Raw genomic sequence first — 13,241 nt, forward strand, 5'->3', positions numbered from 1 at the left:
AAATAAAAGTTAGTATGTCCGCCGCTTGCTTCCCTCACAGCACGAAGACGATCAGGGTAGGAGCTCAGAAGATTCGCAAACAAGTCCGAATTCCATTCCATATTTTCACGGAGGACTTGTTCCAGATGGAGTGTTGGCCGGGAATAGCTGTCCGGTCCGCGTTCCACTATCATCAAGGACTCAACTGCGTCCTTCAGAATAGCTCCAAAGTGCTCCGCTGCATTCAGGTCCGGTGATGCGCCCGGCCATTCAGAACTGCTGAAGAAGTCAATGCCACTTCGCCGAAGAAGGTCTTGGTTTTAGCATTTGCCTTGAAGCAAGGGGCTTTGTCGTGAACTAACTTTTAATTTTGTTTTTGTAACCACAATTGTCGTAGTAAACATTTGGTATTACCATAATTTCTTAATTGTTGTTACTTTTTCCTGCAGACCCCTAGCAAAAGGTTATTTCCCACCCTGTACGTTTACACTCCGCTATGCTTTCAAGGTACAAAGTGCACACACAGTTTGTCAGTGCCGCACTAAGAGAATTGTTTCGTGAGAGAGAAAAATAAATAGTAGCAAACTTGAATCTGTCATGCATGTCTGCAAAGATACAGGATAGAAAATGGAAATGCTGTTTTTCTACGGCAGTAAGCGTCGAAACGAGGTTTCAACAAGCAAAACTTCACCAAGAAAAGTTGTTCGTTTCGATGTCCTCTATACGCTGTGGAAGTTTGTCCGTGTTATATGGCAACACCCTGTGCAAAGTTTCTTACCTGGGATATTTCTCCGCAGACCATGAGTGCAATATGCTTGGTTATGAGATGTGCGAAGTCCGTGAGAGCCGGTCGAACTGATGGTCTTCCTGAAAGGACCAGGATTTGTGGACGGAAGTTTTTCACATGTTCTTCGATATGGATCAGTCGATGTGAAGAACTCAAGGCGTTCTTATACGTTTGTGCCTGAGTGGTCGAACCCCAATTTACATCTGTAATAGTGCAAGGACGAACAAAGGTTATTTTCGTATTAAATGCATTGACATCTGTACTTTGATAATAATGCTACAAATGTTAATATCATTGCTTTCAATGTATTGTGTTGCGTTACGAATACACAAATAGCTAGGCAAGGGTGAAGGAAGACTTTTTTCTAGACCTATGGCGTTGCATTTCATTACACTTTTCACATATCCTTCCACAGTATTTCTTCGTTTCCCTACCAGAAAACGAAATGAAGTGTAAGATTTTTGGTAAACTTTTACTGACAAAAAAATATTAGCATACATAATATATACGTATATTTAATTATCTATGACAACTTTGTGCCTCGTCATAGCTCAAGGGCCTCCACAATACCGTACGCCTTGTAATCAAGGGGTCCCGGGTTCGATACCCGGTGGAGGTACATTGCAAAAGTGTCGGAGTGGTCAGAGCATTGTGCTACGACGCCAGAGGTCCTGGATTCAAATCCCTGTTCGGACATGGATGTTTGTCTTCGTCTGTCCTGAATGAAAAAGGTATTTGAGATAAATTGATGGTTGGTGTGTGGGGGAAGTTGCTGCTTAGGGGTCTTCCTTAAAAGAAAGTTGGTTAAAAAGAAAAAGGTTGGTATAGCATCTGACTAGCACGCGGAAGACCCGGGTTCGAATCCCAGGGCAGGCGATCTGGACCAGGAAATTTTCTGGTAATTTCCCTGTTTCTGCGCGGCTCTGAGGCCCACCCAGCCTCGTATCAATGGATACCTGGAGCTAACTCTGGGGATATATGAGGCCGGGCGTGATGCTGATTACATCATCCCAACTATGGCGGAGATCAAGAATATGTGGAACTCATGAACAGCGGTACCTTTACCTTTTTATATATACTTTTGTTCTCATGTAGTGTGTTTTAGTCTTTCTGTGCATTAATTGGCCAAGTGGTAAAATGGGAAATAAATAATGTTAATTTAGTAAAGAAATACTACTTGAACTTGTAAACAATGTTTTGAGGTGCTTGCATGCATAGGCATACACACAAATGGCTTCATTTTATACTGGAAAACACATTAAAAAGTATTTTAAACTAGACCCACCTAATAATTGTAAACCTCCCCCCCCCACCAACATTAAAATCAATTCTAGTGACTGGCCTAATGCTTCTTTCAAATTTATATAAACTAGAGAAATAGACTTAAGTTGCTCAAATGCGCTATACTATATTTAGATTATACTAAATTTAGATGAAAAAATAGAATGCTTAAAAGTATAACTTGCCTGGCTTTCGGTAGACGACGACTAGGTAGAGAGCGAGTATAAGCGCAAATGTAATCAAGGAAGCCATCCAGTCTATTAGAAACATGATTGCGACGCACAAAACGAAACCAAAGAGGCTGGTCCAGACGTTGTAATACTATATTAATGAAAAACACATAATTAATATGTATGATATACAGTGGCGTAGCATGAGCATTTCGGATGGGAACGCCAAGTTAGAGGGAAGGGTAGGCCTTTTCTTTTTTTGCTTAAGAGTTTACTTATGGAATTAGCCGACATATGTATTGTCTATTTAAAATCACAATCTCATTTTGTTTATTACATTAAGTAAGCCGGGTTCCGATAAAACATGATCCATGCTTGTTTTATGTAGAAAATAAGATGCCTCAGTGTGCAATAAATGCTTGGAGCACTGGTGTTTTATACCATTTTTAATTACATTGCTCAAGTCAGAAACACCGCACACCATTCGGAGTATTTTGCTCCACACGTAACACATGAGTAGTGGGTTTTGTGGTACGGACAGGACCGGAAAGTACGAGCCCCCCCTCAAGCAGATTTGCTACACTTAAAACTTGCTCAACATGCCCATATGAGCTTTTTTCTCAAGTGTGGAATCTTGTCTAATCCAAGATTTTTGTAAAAATGCCCTCGGGAATTTTTCAGAAAGTACGAGCTCTTCAGATTGATTTGTTTATACTTAAAACTTGCATCAGCCAGATTTTTTGTTCATAAATTTGTCAATTTTTGGCTACACCAGAAATTAAGCTTATCTGTCAAAATCCCAGGAATCTTGAATTGATATCTATTGGGTTCTGAGACCGAGTGGAGTGTGGTGCATTGCCTTGTAATCAAAAGGTTCGGGTTTGAGTCCTCATAAAATCTGATGGCAAAATGTTAATATTGTTGTTTTGTAAATACGGGGCTTTGGGTTCGAGTCCTGAGAGATGTGGTATTCCATACGTGAGATTTTGCTCTGTTGATAGCTCCCAGATCTTAAATTTGGTAAAAAATTCTCTATTCTCTATTAAGAATCGCCAGAGTTTTGTTATCTGGCTAACAATAATACGGGGGCAAAACTGCATAATCAATACATTAGAATGGAGGTCAGGTAAACATTGCATGCTTTTTCCAATCTTTTGATCACTCCCATGTTTCGGCCAACAATAAATTATTGCATGCCCGGGAGTTGTATGCCAACAGATATAATCTATTTTGCGTCTTTTCAGAGAGTTATTTATTATTAAAGAGTAATTGCCTTCTTTCTGTATGCCTGAGTGATTATATCTGTTGATATTACCTCTATTGTGTCTTTTCCGAGGGGAATTACATGTCATTTGTCATGGAACTCAAAGAGAAATTCGTATCTGTACTGTGCCCCCCTTTCAGGGACCATTCATCATATTGAGGAAATTTCTGGATATTGTCATGCAAACCGAATAGCAGGCTTGGTCTTGTTGTACATAAGTCTGTAACTTACAGAATAATTATTACAATATTTCTGTATTTCAGCTTTTGGCAAATGTGTTGTATTTTGGGTAGGTATCTGCCACGAGCAGAGGTGGTATAAAATGGGTAGGTAACTGACGGTAAAGTATTGTTTTATATCCAAAGGGTCTCTGTGCTTGAATCGGGTCTCTAGAACTGCTCTGTGACCCTCTCATTTCTTACATCATAAACATATGATTTTTCCCCTATGAGAATAACGCTACAAATGGTGTCATCTGGTAAAGCCTCGTGGAATTCACAGATAATTTTAATGTTTGTTCTGTCATTAACCACAACTTGTTTTCTTTTTGAAGTGTTGATGACAAACATGGGTCTCTGTGTTTTGAATTCATCTGGTGTGTAGTACAGGTCAGTATTGCCAGTAGTGACGCGCTTGAAGGAAGAAAAAGCTTCATATAATTTAAGAAAATCATCCTTGGAAATGTCTAAATTATAATTTTCTCTAGGAAAGACTTCATTTCTGCCATTTTTAAGATATATGTTCTTGATGTTGCAGTTATCAAATCTACTTGAATTTTTTTCCTGATTATTGTGTCTTCCAGTCTGAAACAGTACCACCACGAAATCGGGCATGTCATATTGAATACTGGAGAATGAATTTGTAGCATCAAACTCATAATAAGTACCAGAGGCAGCCTTCTGTACGCATTGATATGTGTAAAATTGAAGAGGAACCTGTGGATTTTTTATTATATCAGCTTTGTATTTAAGAGCGTAACTGGCCTCATATTCAACAACTGGGATTCTTAACTCCATAGTCTGAATAATGCATTTGCCTGCATCTGGTAAGGTATTAGGCAGAGCTTCCCCTGTAGAGTTTAATGTGCTGTACCTCATCAAAGCATTATTATCATTGGCAGCTCTTCTAAATGTAATTCTTAACCCGCCTTTCCACATAATTTCTTTGTAATCCGAGAAGAATCCTGGCAACAGGCGCATGGGGAACAGCACTGTGTGGCTCTTGGTTAATATTTTATCACCAGCCTCAAATCCCCCTATTTTGTAGTATGGAGCCTCGGTTTTGGATAATTTTAGAGTGGCCAAAGCTGTAGAGGTAATGCCGGGATAATCTATTCTGTTTATAACAACGCCATGCTTTCTGATCTCAATTTCAGAGAACAGATGCGGTACAAAATTGTCTACCAATCTTATGTTTGAATTTGCCGGATAATCTGTTCCATCGAGCTTTACAACATCAAATTTCATGTATAGATCTGCTCTGTGAGGGTGTATAAAGCCATCCCCTACATCAAGATCAACCTCAATCTCCGTGTTGGGTTGATTTAAATTTGCAAATGTCCTCCTGTTTGGAGGGAATGATTGTAGCTCATAACTCTCAATATTTTCCATTGTATGTATTTTTATTTAAATATTAATCTCTATGATTGCAGTTGTTGTGGCTCCAGCAAAATCAACTAATTCTTCTTTTTCATTAGTGACCATCAATTCAATGTAATCTATTCTATTATGGCACACAGGAAAATATAATGTTGGGGATGGATTGTAGATGATGGGCTCCATGAATTCGGAATTAGGTTTGAATGTTGCAATGATGCCAGTTTGTTTGTGAGTGCCTATGCCATTTGATTTGGTGATCATACCCTCGGCCACATTACAGTGAATATTCAGAGTCTCTATGGCTAAGAATTTAGGTATATTCATAGCAGTGTGTTTGATGCCTGCTTCAAGTTTTGTGTTGTTCTCAAAGCCTAACAGCTCTCCTATAGTACCCAGATGCACTGTTTCTGTAGCAGATACAATCTCTACTCTGTGAGTGACAGAATTTTGACTTAACACTACACCTCTGGGTAATTGAGCATTTAGAGTTGACAGATTATACTGCCCTGGAGTGATGACAATTTTTTGATCCCCTACTGCAATTTTGTTGTTGTGGTGTGTAATATTAGGGATTAGGTACATGCCATAAAATGCTCTGAGAGCTATTGTTTTGGGATACACTATGTCATCATGCAATTTGAGTTTCAATATTGAATTTTGGCTGGTGAGATGGAATACCCCCATGATGTTTCAGATACCACAAGGCTTTTTGAAAATTTTCAATTGATGGTTTATTTATTTGAGACATATATCTGAGAACAGATAAACACAAATGTCCGCAATTAACATCTTTGAAGTTTTGAACACGGGCATTATTGTAATAAAGATTAGCTGATTTTAGATATTTTATTAAATTTTCAGGTGGAACACCTCCAAATGAATCAAACACAAATGCCTCATCGTTTAAATATTTAAGATAACAGATCCAGTGAGTGCCCTGATTTTTGTACTTATCCAAATTAACAATGCCACACTCTTTGTTGAGTGGTTGTTCCGGTAAAGAATCAGACATGTGCACACCTCTAAAATTTTTGATGCCCAGTGGCTTGATCAAAGCTTCAATATCTTGGTTTGTAAGCGGCTCTTGTTTTTTTTAAACTTACTCATGGCTCTCTTAACACCTTTACCTTTTTTCTCCATGGCCAGGTTATGGCGCCTCTGTTCATCTAATTCTGCCCTATTTTTCTTGGCATCTATTACTGTTTTTGCTATGGCAGCTGATCCCCCAGCCAAGCTCCCAACAGCCCCAAGTGCTGCTAAGATGGCAGGGATGGTAAATATGAATCCACCCACATGCAATTTTTTTCTTGATTGCTGTAATTTTTTTAATTGGGGGGTACTAAGCAACAATTTCATACCATGGCCCTTTGCAATACAAGAGCTTTTTTTCTTGCGCTGCTTTTTGGTTAAAAGACTATCAATAGTTTTAAGAGATTTGAGACCTGCATAAGGTATTTGATACATAACACCCTTGGCCTTCATTGTAGGTTTATTATATATATATTCACAACCCCCACCCCAGTTTTTGTTTGGTGCTCATAGCTATGGTGGTCCCCAATGCTGCTATTTTTTCACTCAAAGAAGCATCTTTGCTTACAAATCTACCAAATGCAGCCTCTTCTAATTTCTTGTCTGCAACATGTCTCTTGTCAAGATCAGAATGTGTGTTGTATGTTATGTCATGGTCTCTACAAGCAGCATCTAAAGGATTTACACCAGGATCCCCTCTGTTTAATCTATGATCCAATTTTGTACCGGGACCACAATACTGATAGCCTGGAATGTGTAGTTCAAATGGCAACTTGTTTATAATGTCATTAACAAGGCCCCGACCCTCAGAAATATTCCAAAATTTAGGTGGTAGAGTATTAATAATTTTTATGAGATATCCAATCCCCTTAGGGTCATTCACTATAAAATTAGACAATTTTGTGCTTATCATGTCCATAATTCCAACCTTTTCATTGTAAAAATTGTGGTTCCCAGCATTTTCCTCCCCAGCTATCACCAGCAACCTATCTACAAGTTTCCTGACATCATCAACCCACACAAATTCTTTAGGCAGGGTGTTGTATTGTTTGATTCCACTACCTGTCTTGATTTGTGACCATATGGGCTTGATTAAATTGTTGTATTTTGCTCCACTGCTCGACTTGACTCTTTTTTGTGTGGGATCATTGTTCTGGTATAGAGCATCTGATTTTATTAATATTTCTTTGTAATGTTCATAATCTTGATCTGTATAGCTGCCAGGCCTTTTCCTAGTCATCAGTTCCCACAATCCAGGTGTGCCGGGGTACTTAACAAAACCACCTTTTTCTCCGAGACGAGATTCTGAATATACAATTATATCATCCCCCATAAAAGTTACTCTGAAATTGCCGATTCTATGTATGATGCTCCCATCAAGCTCTGTGTCAGCATATAAGCCAAAGACCTCATCTTTGTTGTCTTTAGGTGTGCTTAAATATTTTTGAGCAAGAAGACCCAATTCAATAGGATCCTGAGTAGCTTCAATTCTTCTAGGAGCAACAGGACTAGGTGTATGAATACTGGAAAGTGGGGTGAATGGATAATCTAATATGTTCCTTGCAGCTACAGGTACAAGCTCTGTGATCAAATCTTGATTCTGCTCTGTAACAGTTTTGATATTCTTACCTAAATTATTAATAGCATCAATTACAGGCTGTTCTGTTTGTTTGTGTTTTTCATAAATTCCCCGGTTCTCTGATTTCCATCCCTTAAATCTTTTTACAAGATAATCTCTTAACTTAAGATCATCAATGACTGGTCGTTTCATGGTTATTTATATATGTTTCAACGTCTAGAAAATCGTTGATTTTATTTCTGTATTTGCCGCTACTGGGTGTTCTTGTCATATCAATTGTGACAAACCCATAACTGTCCTGGTTCCAGCACTTGCTGCAAAATTTAGAAAAATCATTGTAGCTCAAGTCCCCAACTACATATTCATCATGTATGTGTTTGAGGTTGGTATGATCTTGATGAAAAACACATATAAAATTGCCGTTGTCTCGGATCAGCTGCTTCGGTATTTTAGAAAAAGTCTGTGCCAGGTAGAAGCAATCAATGTTTTTGTGCCGCCCCTGTGTAAAGAAATTTCTAACCTTGTTTGATTATCCAGTATAATGTCATCAAACACAACAACAGAATTATCGAGACATTCATGAAGTGGCTTAACATCTGGTTCAAAAGTAGCAATATCTAATCCATCATATAGCTTCATCAGCTGCTGATATTTTAATTGTTCCAAGCTCTTAGAGAAAACATACAAGTGCCTGTTTTTCCAGTCTAACCAGTTGGGTGCCAATAAAAAATTGTCAACCATTAGTGTAGTTTTACCACAAGCAGATGGCCCAACAATAAGACACCTAATATTATCAGGCAGCAAGTTGCCATTTCTCTTATTCTGCTGTTCAGGTTCTGGCAGCCTCTTTATAACATCCCAGGTGCTCATATTATCACTTTGTCTGCATCGATCCAGCTGTTTTCCGGATGACCCAGCCATTTGACAAATAACTTGTTGCCTTTTCTGCGGATGATTTTTTCTATGAGATATGTGTCAGGCTGTTTAGTTTTGCTGAGCTCTTGTTCATAGAACCTGCCTTTGAGAATTTCTCCTCGATGATCTTTTATTATATAAGTGTTAAGGGTCCCGGGTTTAACTTGAACCACTGTAAATAATTCAGTGCTCCAGTTTCTTGTAAAGCCTCTTTTGAATAAGTGCTTATATTTGCTGATTCTTACTTGATCACCCACCCTGTATTTGGCCTTTCTTGTTGTTGGCTGGTATCTAGGATAATAAACAGTCCTGATCAATTTTTGCTCATCAGATGAAGTTACTTCAGAGGGTTTCATGTTGATTGTGGAATGGACAGAGTTGTTATATTTATGTAGAAGTTCTGGAAGAATATTAATCCATTTATAACTACCTTGAAGTGTAAATTGTTTATACATAAGATTTTTTAGAGTTCTGTTGAATCTCTCTACAATTGAGGCTTTGAGGTCACTGTAACTCGAGTAATGTTTTATTGCCTGGCTTTTAATAAATTGTTGAAACACTGAATTATAAAATTCTTTGCCATTATCTGTTTGCAAATAGCGCGGGGATCTTCCTGAATGATTGATGATTGTCCTGATGGCTTCTGTAACACATTTTCCAGTCTTGGATTTGAGTGGCAGAGCCCAGGCAAATTTTGAAAATGTGTCTATGACAGTGAGTAGATACTTGTAGCCCTTGTTGATTTTGTCTAAATTTTTCAACTGCCCACTTGACAACTCAATCAAGTCGCTCTGCCATAAATCATCTATGCCTTTTGTGACTACTGGGAGTCTCTTATAATTATGTCGGGCTTGTCTGTGTAATTCATCAACAATAATTTGTCTAGACATAATATGTAAACAGGAATATTGCAACTATGGGGTGTTCAGCAGCTGAGACTGCAGGATTTTCTAAATATAATTTGTCTCCAATATGTATTTTAAATTCCAGAGAGCCATCATCTTCAGTATAGGCTGTTTCTAATGTATTGGGGTCTGTAAAATCCTCTAACTCTACACTGGTGATTTTCACTTTGTTCTCAGCATTTGTTATTGATAAGGTAGGGTAGTGGTGTGCCTGTGGTTGATGCCAATATTTGATCTTGATTGGTCTCAATGTGCCCCCAACAAAAAACTGGTAATAAAATTGTGCAGGGGACAGCATATATATTTTGCCACCTGGTGTAAATGGTGAATCATATTCTTTGTTGGGGATACTGTACAATTCAAGAATTACTGAATGTTTTGGATTCTCGATTATGCCTGTTATTTCCTTTTCTGCTGTAAGCAATCTGCTTGTTACAGATTCAAGGTGCTCATTGATGGTCCTAACAACATCATCGTGGCCTGGCTTGATCTTTATGTCCACAATAAGTTTCTTGTATTGTTGCACAATCTCTTGAAGCTGGGTGGCAAAAACAGACAGAGCATTTGCTTGATTGGATTCCATGGTCCCTAGCTGTTGCTTGATATTGGCTACAATTTGTTGCAAATTTTCAACAACTGCCAATTTTGAATTTTGAGCAGTAAGATCATGGACCTGTCTTCTGATATCCTCAAACAGGGCATGCAGTTCATTAATATGTTGATTGGTTGGTAGAGTGGCCACTGTCTGAGTGAGTTGTTTGATCTCTGCTTGGATATTCTTGATATCTTCTGATTTCAATATCCTATTCACTGCCCTCTTAATATTTTTAAGTTCCTGTGATGTAGGCAGATTTGATACTGTATTTTGCAAAGATTCAAGTGCCAATTTTACATTGTTTAATTCAGAAGCATCAGCCACATTTTGCATAGCATTTTGGAGCAGAGCTATATCTGCCTGAGTGGGTGTTGATCGTTGTAAAATTTCAAGCTTTGTTTGGATATCATCTATCAAGTGATGAAAATGAGATAGCTCAGATTCAGTGTTGAGGTTTTCAAGCTTTGTGATCTGTTGCTGGACACTAACAAGGGTATCTACAATACCAGGCAGGCGAGTTTCTTGTACATTTGCCAAATCACTTTGCACTGCTGCTATTGTACCTTCAAGATGGGTTATGGTACTTTGAATTTTTCCAAAATCTTCATATGTTTCAAGTTGCAGCTTGATGTTTGCTACACTCCGAGTTATTGCATTCAAAGCATCAGAAGACGGCAAGTTGTTCATAAAATTTTCAAGCGTCTCAATTTTTTCTTTAACCTCGGCTATGGCATTGTGCAGAGGATCCAGATTAGGTATCTGGAGTGACTGAATCTGTTCTTTTAGAGTGGAAATCACTAGATCAAAATCTTCTTCTGATTTTATGCTCTTGACAATTGTTTGGAGCTGTGCCTGGACATTATTTATCTGCTCTTCCAATTGCTGTTTCAATTGCTCGGAGTTGGTGGCCTGGGTCTTAAATTTGGCTTGAAGAGCTGCTACAGCTTCTTCCAAACTTTGAAAATTATCTAATGTGGCCAAATCAGTATATTTCTGAAGCAGCACTTTGAGTTCAGAATCAATTTTAAGAAGAGGGTCCATGCATTGTGATTGCAAATTTGTAATTTCTAATTGAAGACTGGCATTGAGTGTGGTTTGTAAAGCTTGTAAATCACTTCTTAATTTCTTGACTCTGACATCAAGCATCAGAATCTCATCACTGTGATCTTCATGTCTTGTATGGCCAAATATATCATTAGGCATTTTGTTTTAGTGGTTATTTATTATAGAGTATCTGATTCTTAATTCTATAAAAAAGGGTATAAGCTTGTCATATGATCCAGGGACCTCAATATATAAGCAGTCACCAGCAGAAACAGTATATACAGTGCCAGAAACCATGTTTGAGTGTTTAATTCTATAAATATTTCTCCCTATTGAAATCTTGACATCACCCTCAGGGGTTGTAATAAATTGCAATTGCCCACCTACAGGTAATTGGTAATGATTTAAATTATTGTTAAATATGTACAATGTTTTACCTGTTTCTTCATCAACATCTGTAAGTATGCTGTTCAGATGAATAATTAACAAGCCACTCAGTTTAGACAGCGTATCAGGAGAGGGTTGTGGTGTGGGCAGGTCCATAATAGCCTGTTTTTTGAACCCAAATAAGTTCATAGGCATGTTTATTTATTTCAAATCATGCTCTGTAATTGGGCATTGTTTGCCACTTTTCAAATCACAATGCCCCCAAGGTAAAGTATGCATGCCGCATGATAAAATGCATCTCTTGTCATCATGTGGGTCCAGAGCCACTTTTGTTACAATATTTGAAGTCAGCAAGTGATTCTCACTCTGAATTCTATTTTCTGATGTTCTGATTGAACTCTGTGATTTGATGCAATTTTTATAATCTTCAAATACAAGCTCTTTTTCCACAGTAACTCTGCCAATGCCCTTGGCCTTTTTGACAACAGCACTACATGTTTTAAAACTGTACATCTTGGCACTTAACCCAGCAAATTCCACAATAACATCGCCAAGTGTCTCATCTTTTAACTTGCCAGGCACCTTTTTGTTGTGGTGTTGTTGAATCTTTGTATGTTCACTGGTATCAAAATATTGAAACAATTCAGGCTGTGACATATCTTGATAAACATCTTCTGTTTGAATTTCAAGAATAAAACTATCCGTGTCCATGTACAATAATTTTACACGATCACCATAAAAAGGTTTCAGCACATCATAATACAATATTAACATATGTAATTTGGACGATTCCAATATCGCAGCCCCTTCATAAATAGGTTTATCAAACTTGATTTTTGTTTTCATCATGTTGAAGAGTGCCATGTGCTCATCATAAATTTTTCTGTAATTGAAATTAGGCTTTGCAACCAATTTTTTGCTCCGGCTGGGGTCAGTAATTATTTTAACATCGGTATGTTTCCTGACATTTTCAATTGTTTTGCCATAGACAGAATTCACCATCAATTTAAACAAGCTCTTATCAAATTGGCTTTTTGCAGATGTTCGAAGCTCTGTGTTTGTGTCAATGTATGGTTTCAGCCATTCTGAGTGCCTGAACCTCAAAACTTTGCCAACTTTGGTTACTTGAACACCATGTTTCATCAGGAACTGGAGGTTTTTGTAATATATGACATATCCCTGTTTCGGCTCCAGAGTCATCATGAGCTTCTTCTGTTTAGAGCCAGGTGGGCACCTAACCTCGGGAATTGGGGGCAGATCAGAAAATTTGTTGTGCAAATGATCTGGAATTATCAGACCAGCCTCTAAGAAGAGGCCATGTTCACGGTCATCAAAATTCTGAAGATCCTCAATTTTGAAATCTTCAACCCACTCAAGCTCTGCATATGGCAGTTTTTGCATCATGGCGTGACCATAGAGGTTGTTTGCATCCACATAAAGTATATAATTTGATGGCCGTGCTGGATCATAATCAGGCATATGCTTGTTATTTGCTCTGGCATATCTCTGGGAACATTGCACCATCCCTCCTCTTATACATTCCTCCATAAACAGATACTTATCTTGATCGTGGATCAGATCCAATTGCATTTTGGTGTTGAAAAACGTTGCAGCCCATGCTAGACCAGGGGCACTGTAAAAATACACTGGGTCCAGTCCATAATTTTGCATGGAAGATTTTCTGAATGCTTGCAATATATCAACTGAG

At 38.1% G+C, this 13,241-nt stretch overlaps 1 protein-coding gene across 1 annotated transcript in view; it reads right to left on the reverse strand.

Annotated features, from left to right (window-relative positions):
- NKCC (sodium potassium chloride cotransporter) overlaps positions 1 to 13,241 on the reverse strand; it is a 102,600-nt gene that overhangs the window by 35,119 nt on the left and 54,240 nt on the right. The window contains exons 10-11 of the mRNA XM_083118365.1: positions 2,233 to 2,368; positions 758 to 969 (exon numbers count right to left, since the gene is read on the reverse strand). Of these exons, the coding sequence (XP_082974491.1) occupies positions 758 to 969; positions 2,233 to 2,368 (348 nt within the window). The remainder of the gene's footprint in view (positions 1 to 757; positions 970 to 2,232; positions 2,369 to 13,241) is intronic.

Source organism: Lepisma saccharinum, chromosome 3 (assembly GCF_977018435.1).
Source record: "Lepisma saccharinum chromosome 3, izLepSacc3.1, whole genome shotgun sequence".
Classification (NCBI taxonomy): domain Eukaryota; kingdom Metazoa; phylum Arthropoda; class Insecta; order Zygentoma; family Lepismatidae; genus Lepisma; species Lepisma saccharinum.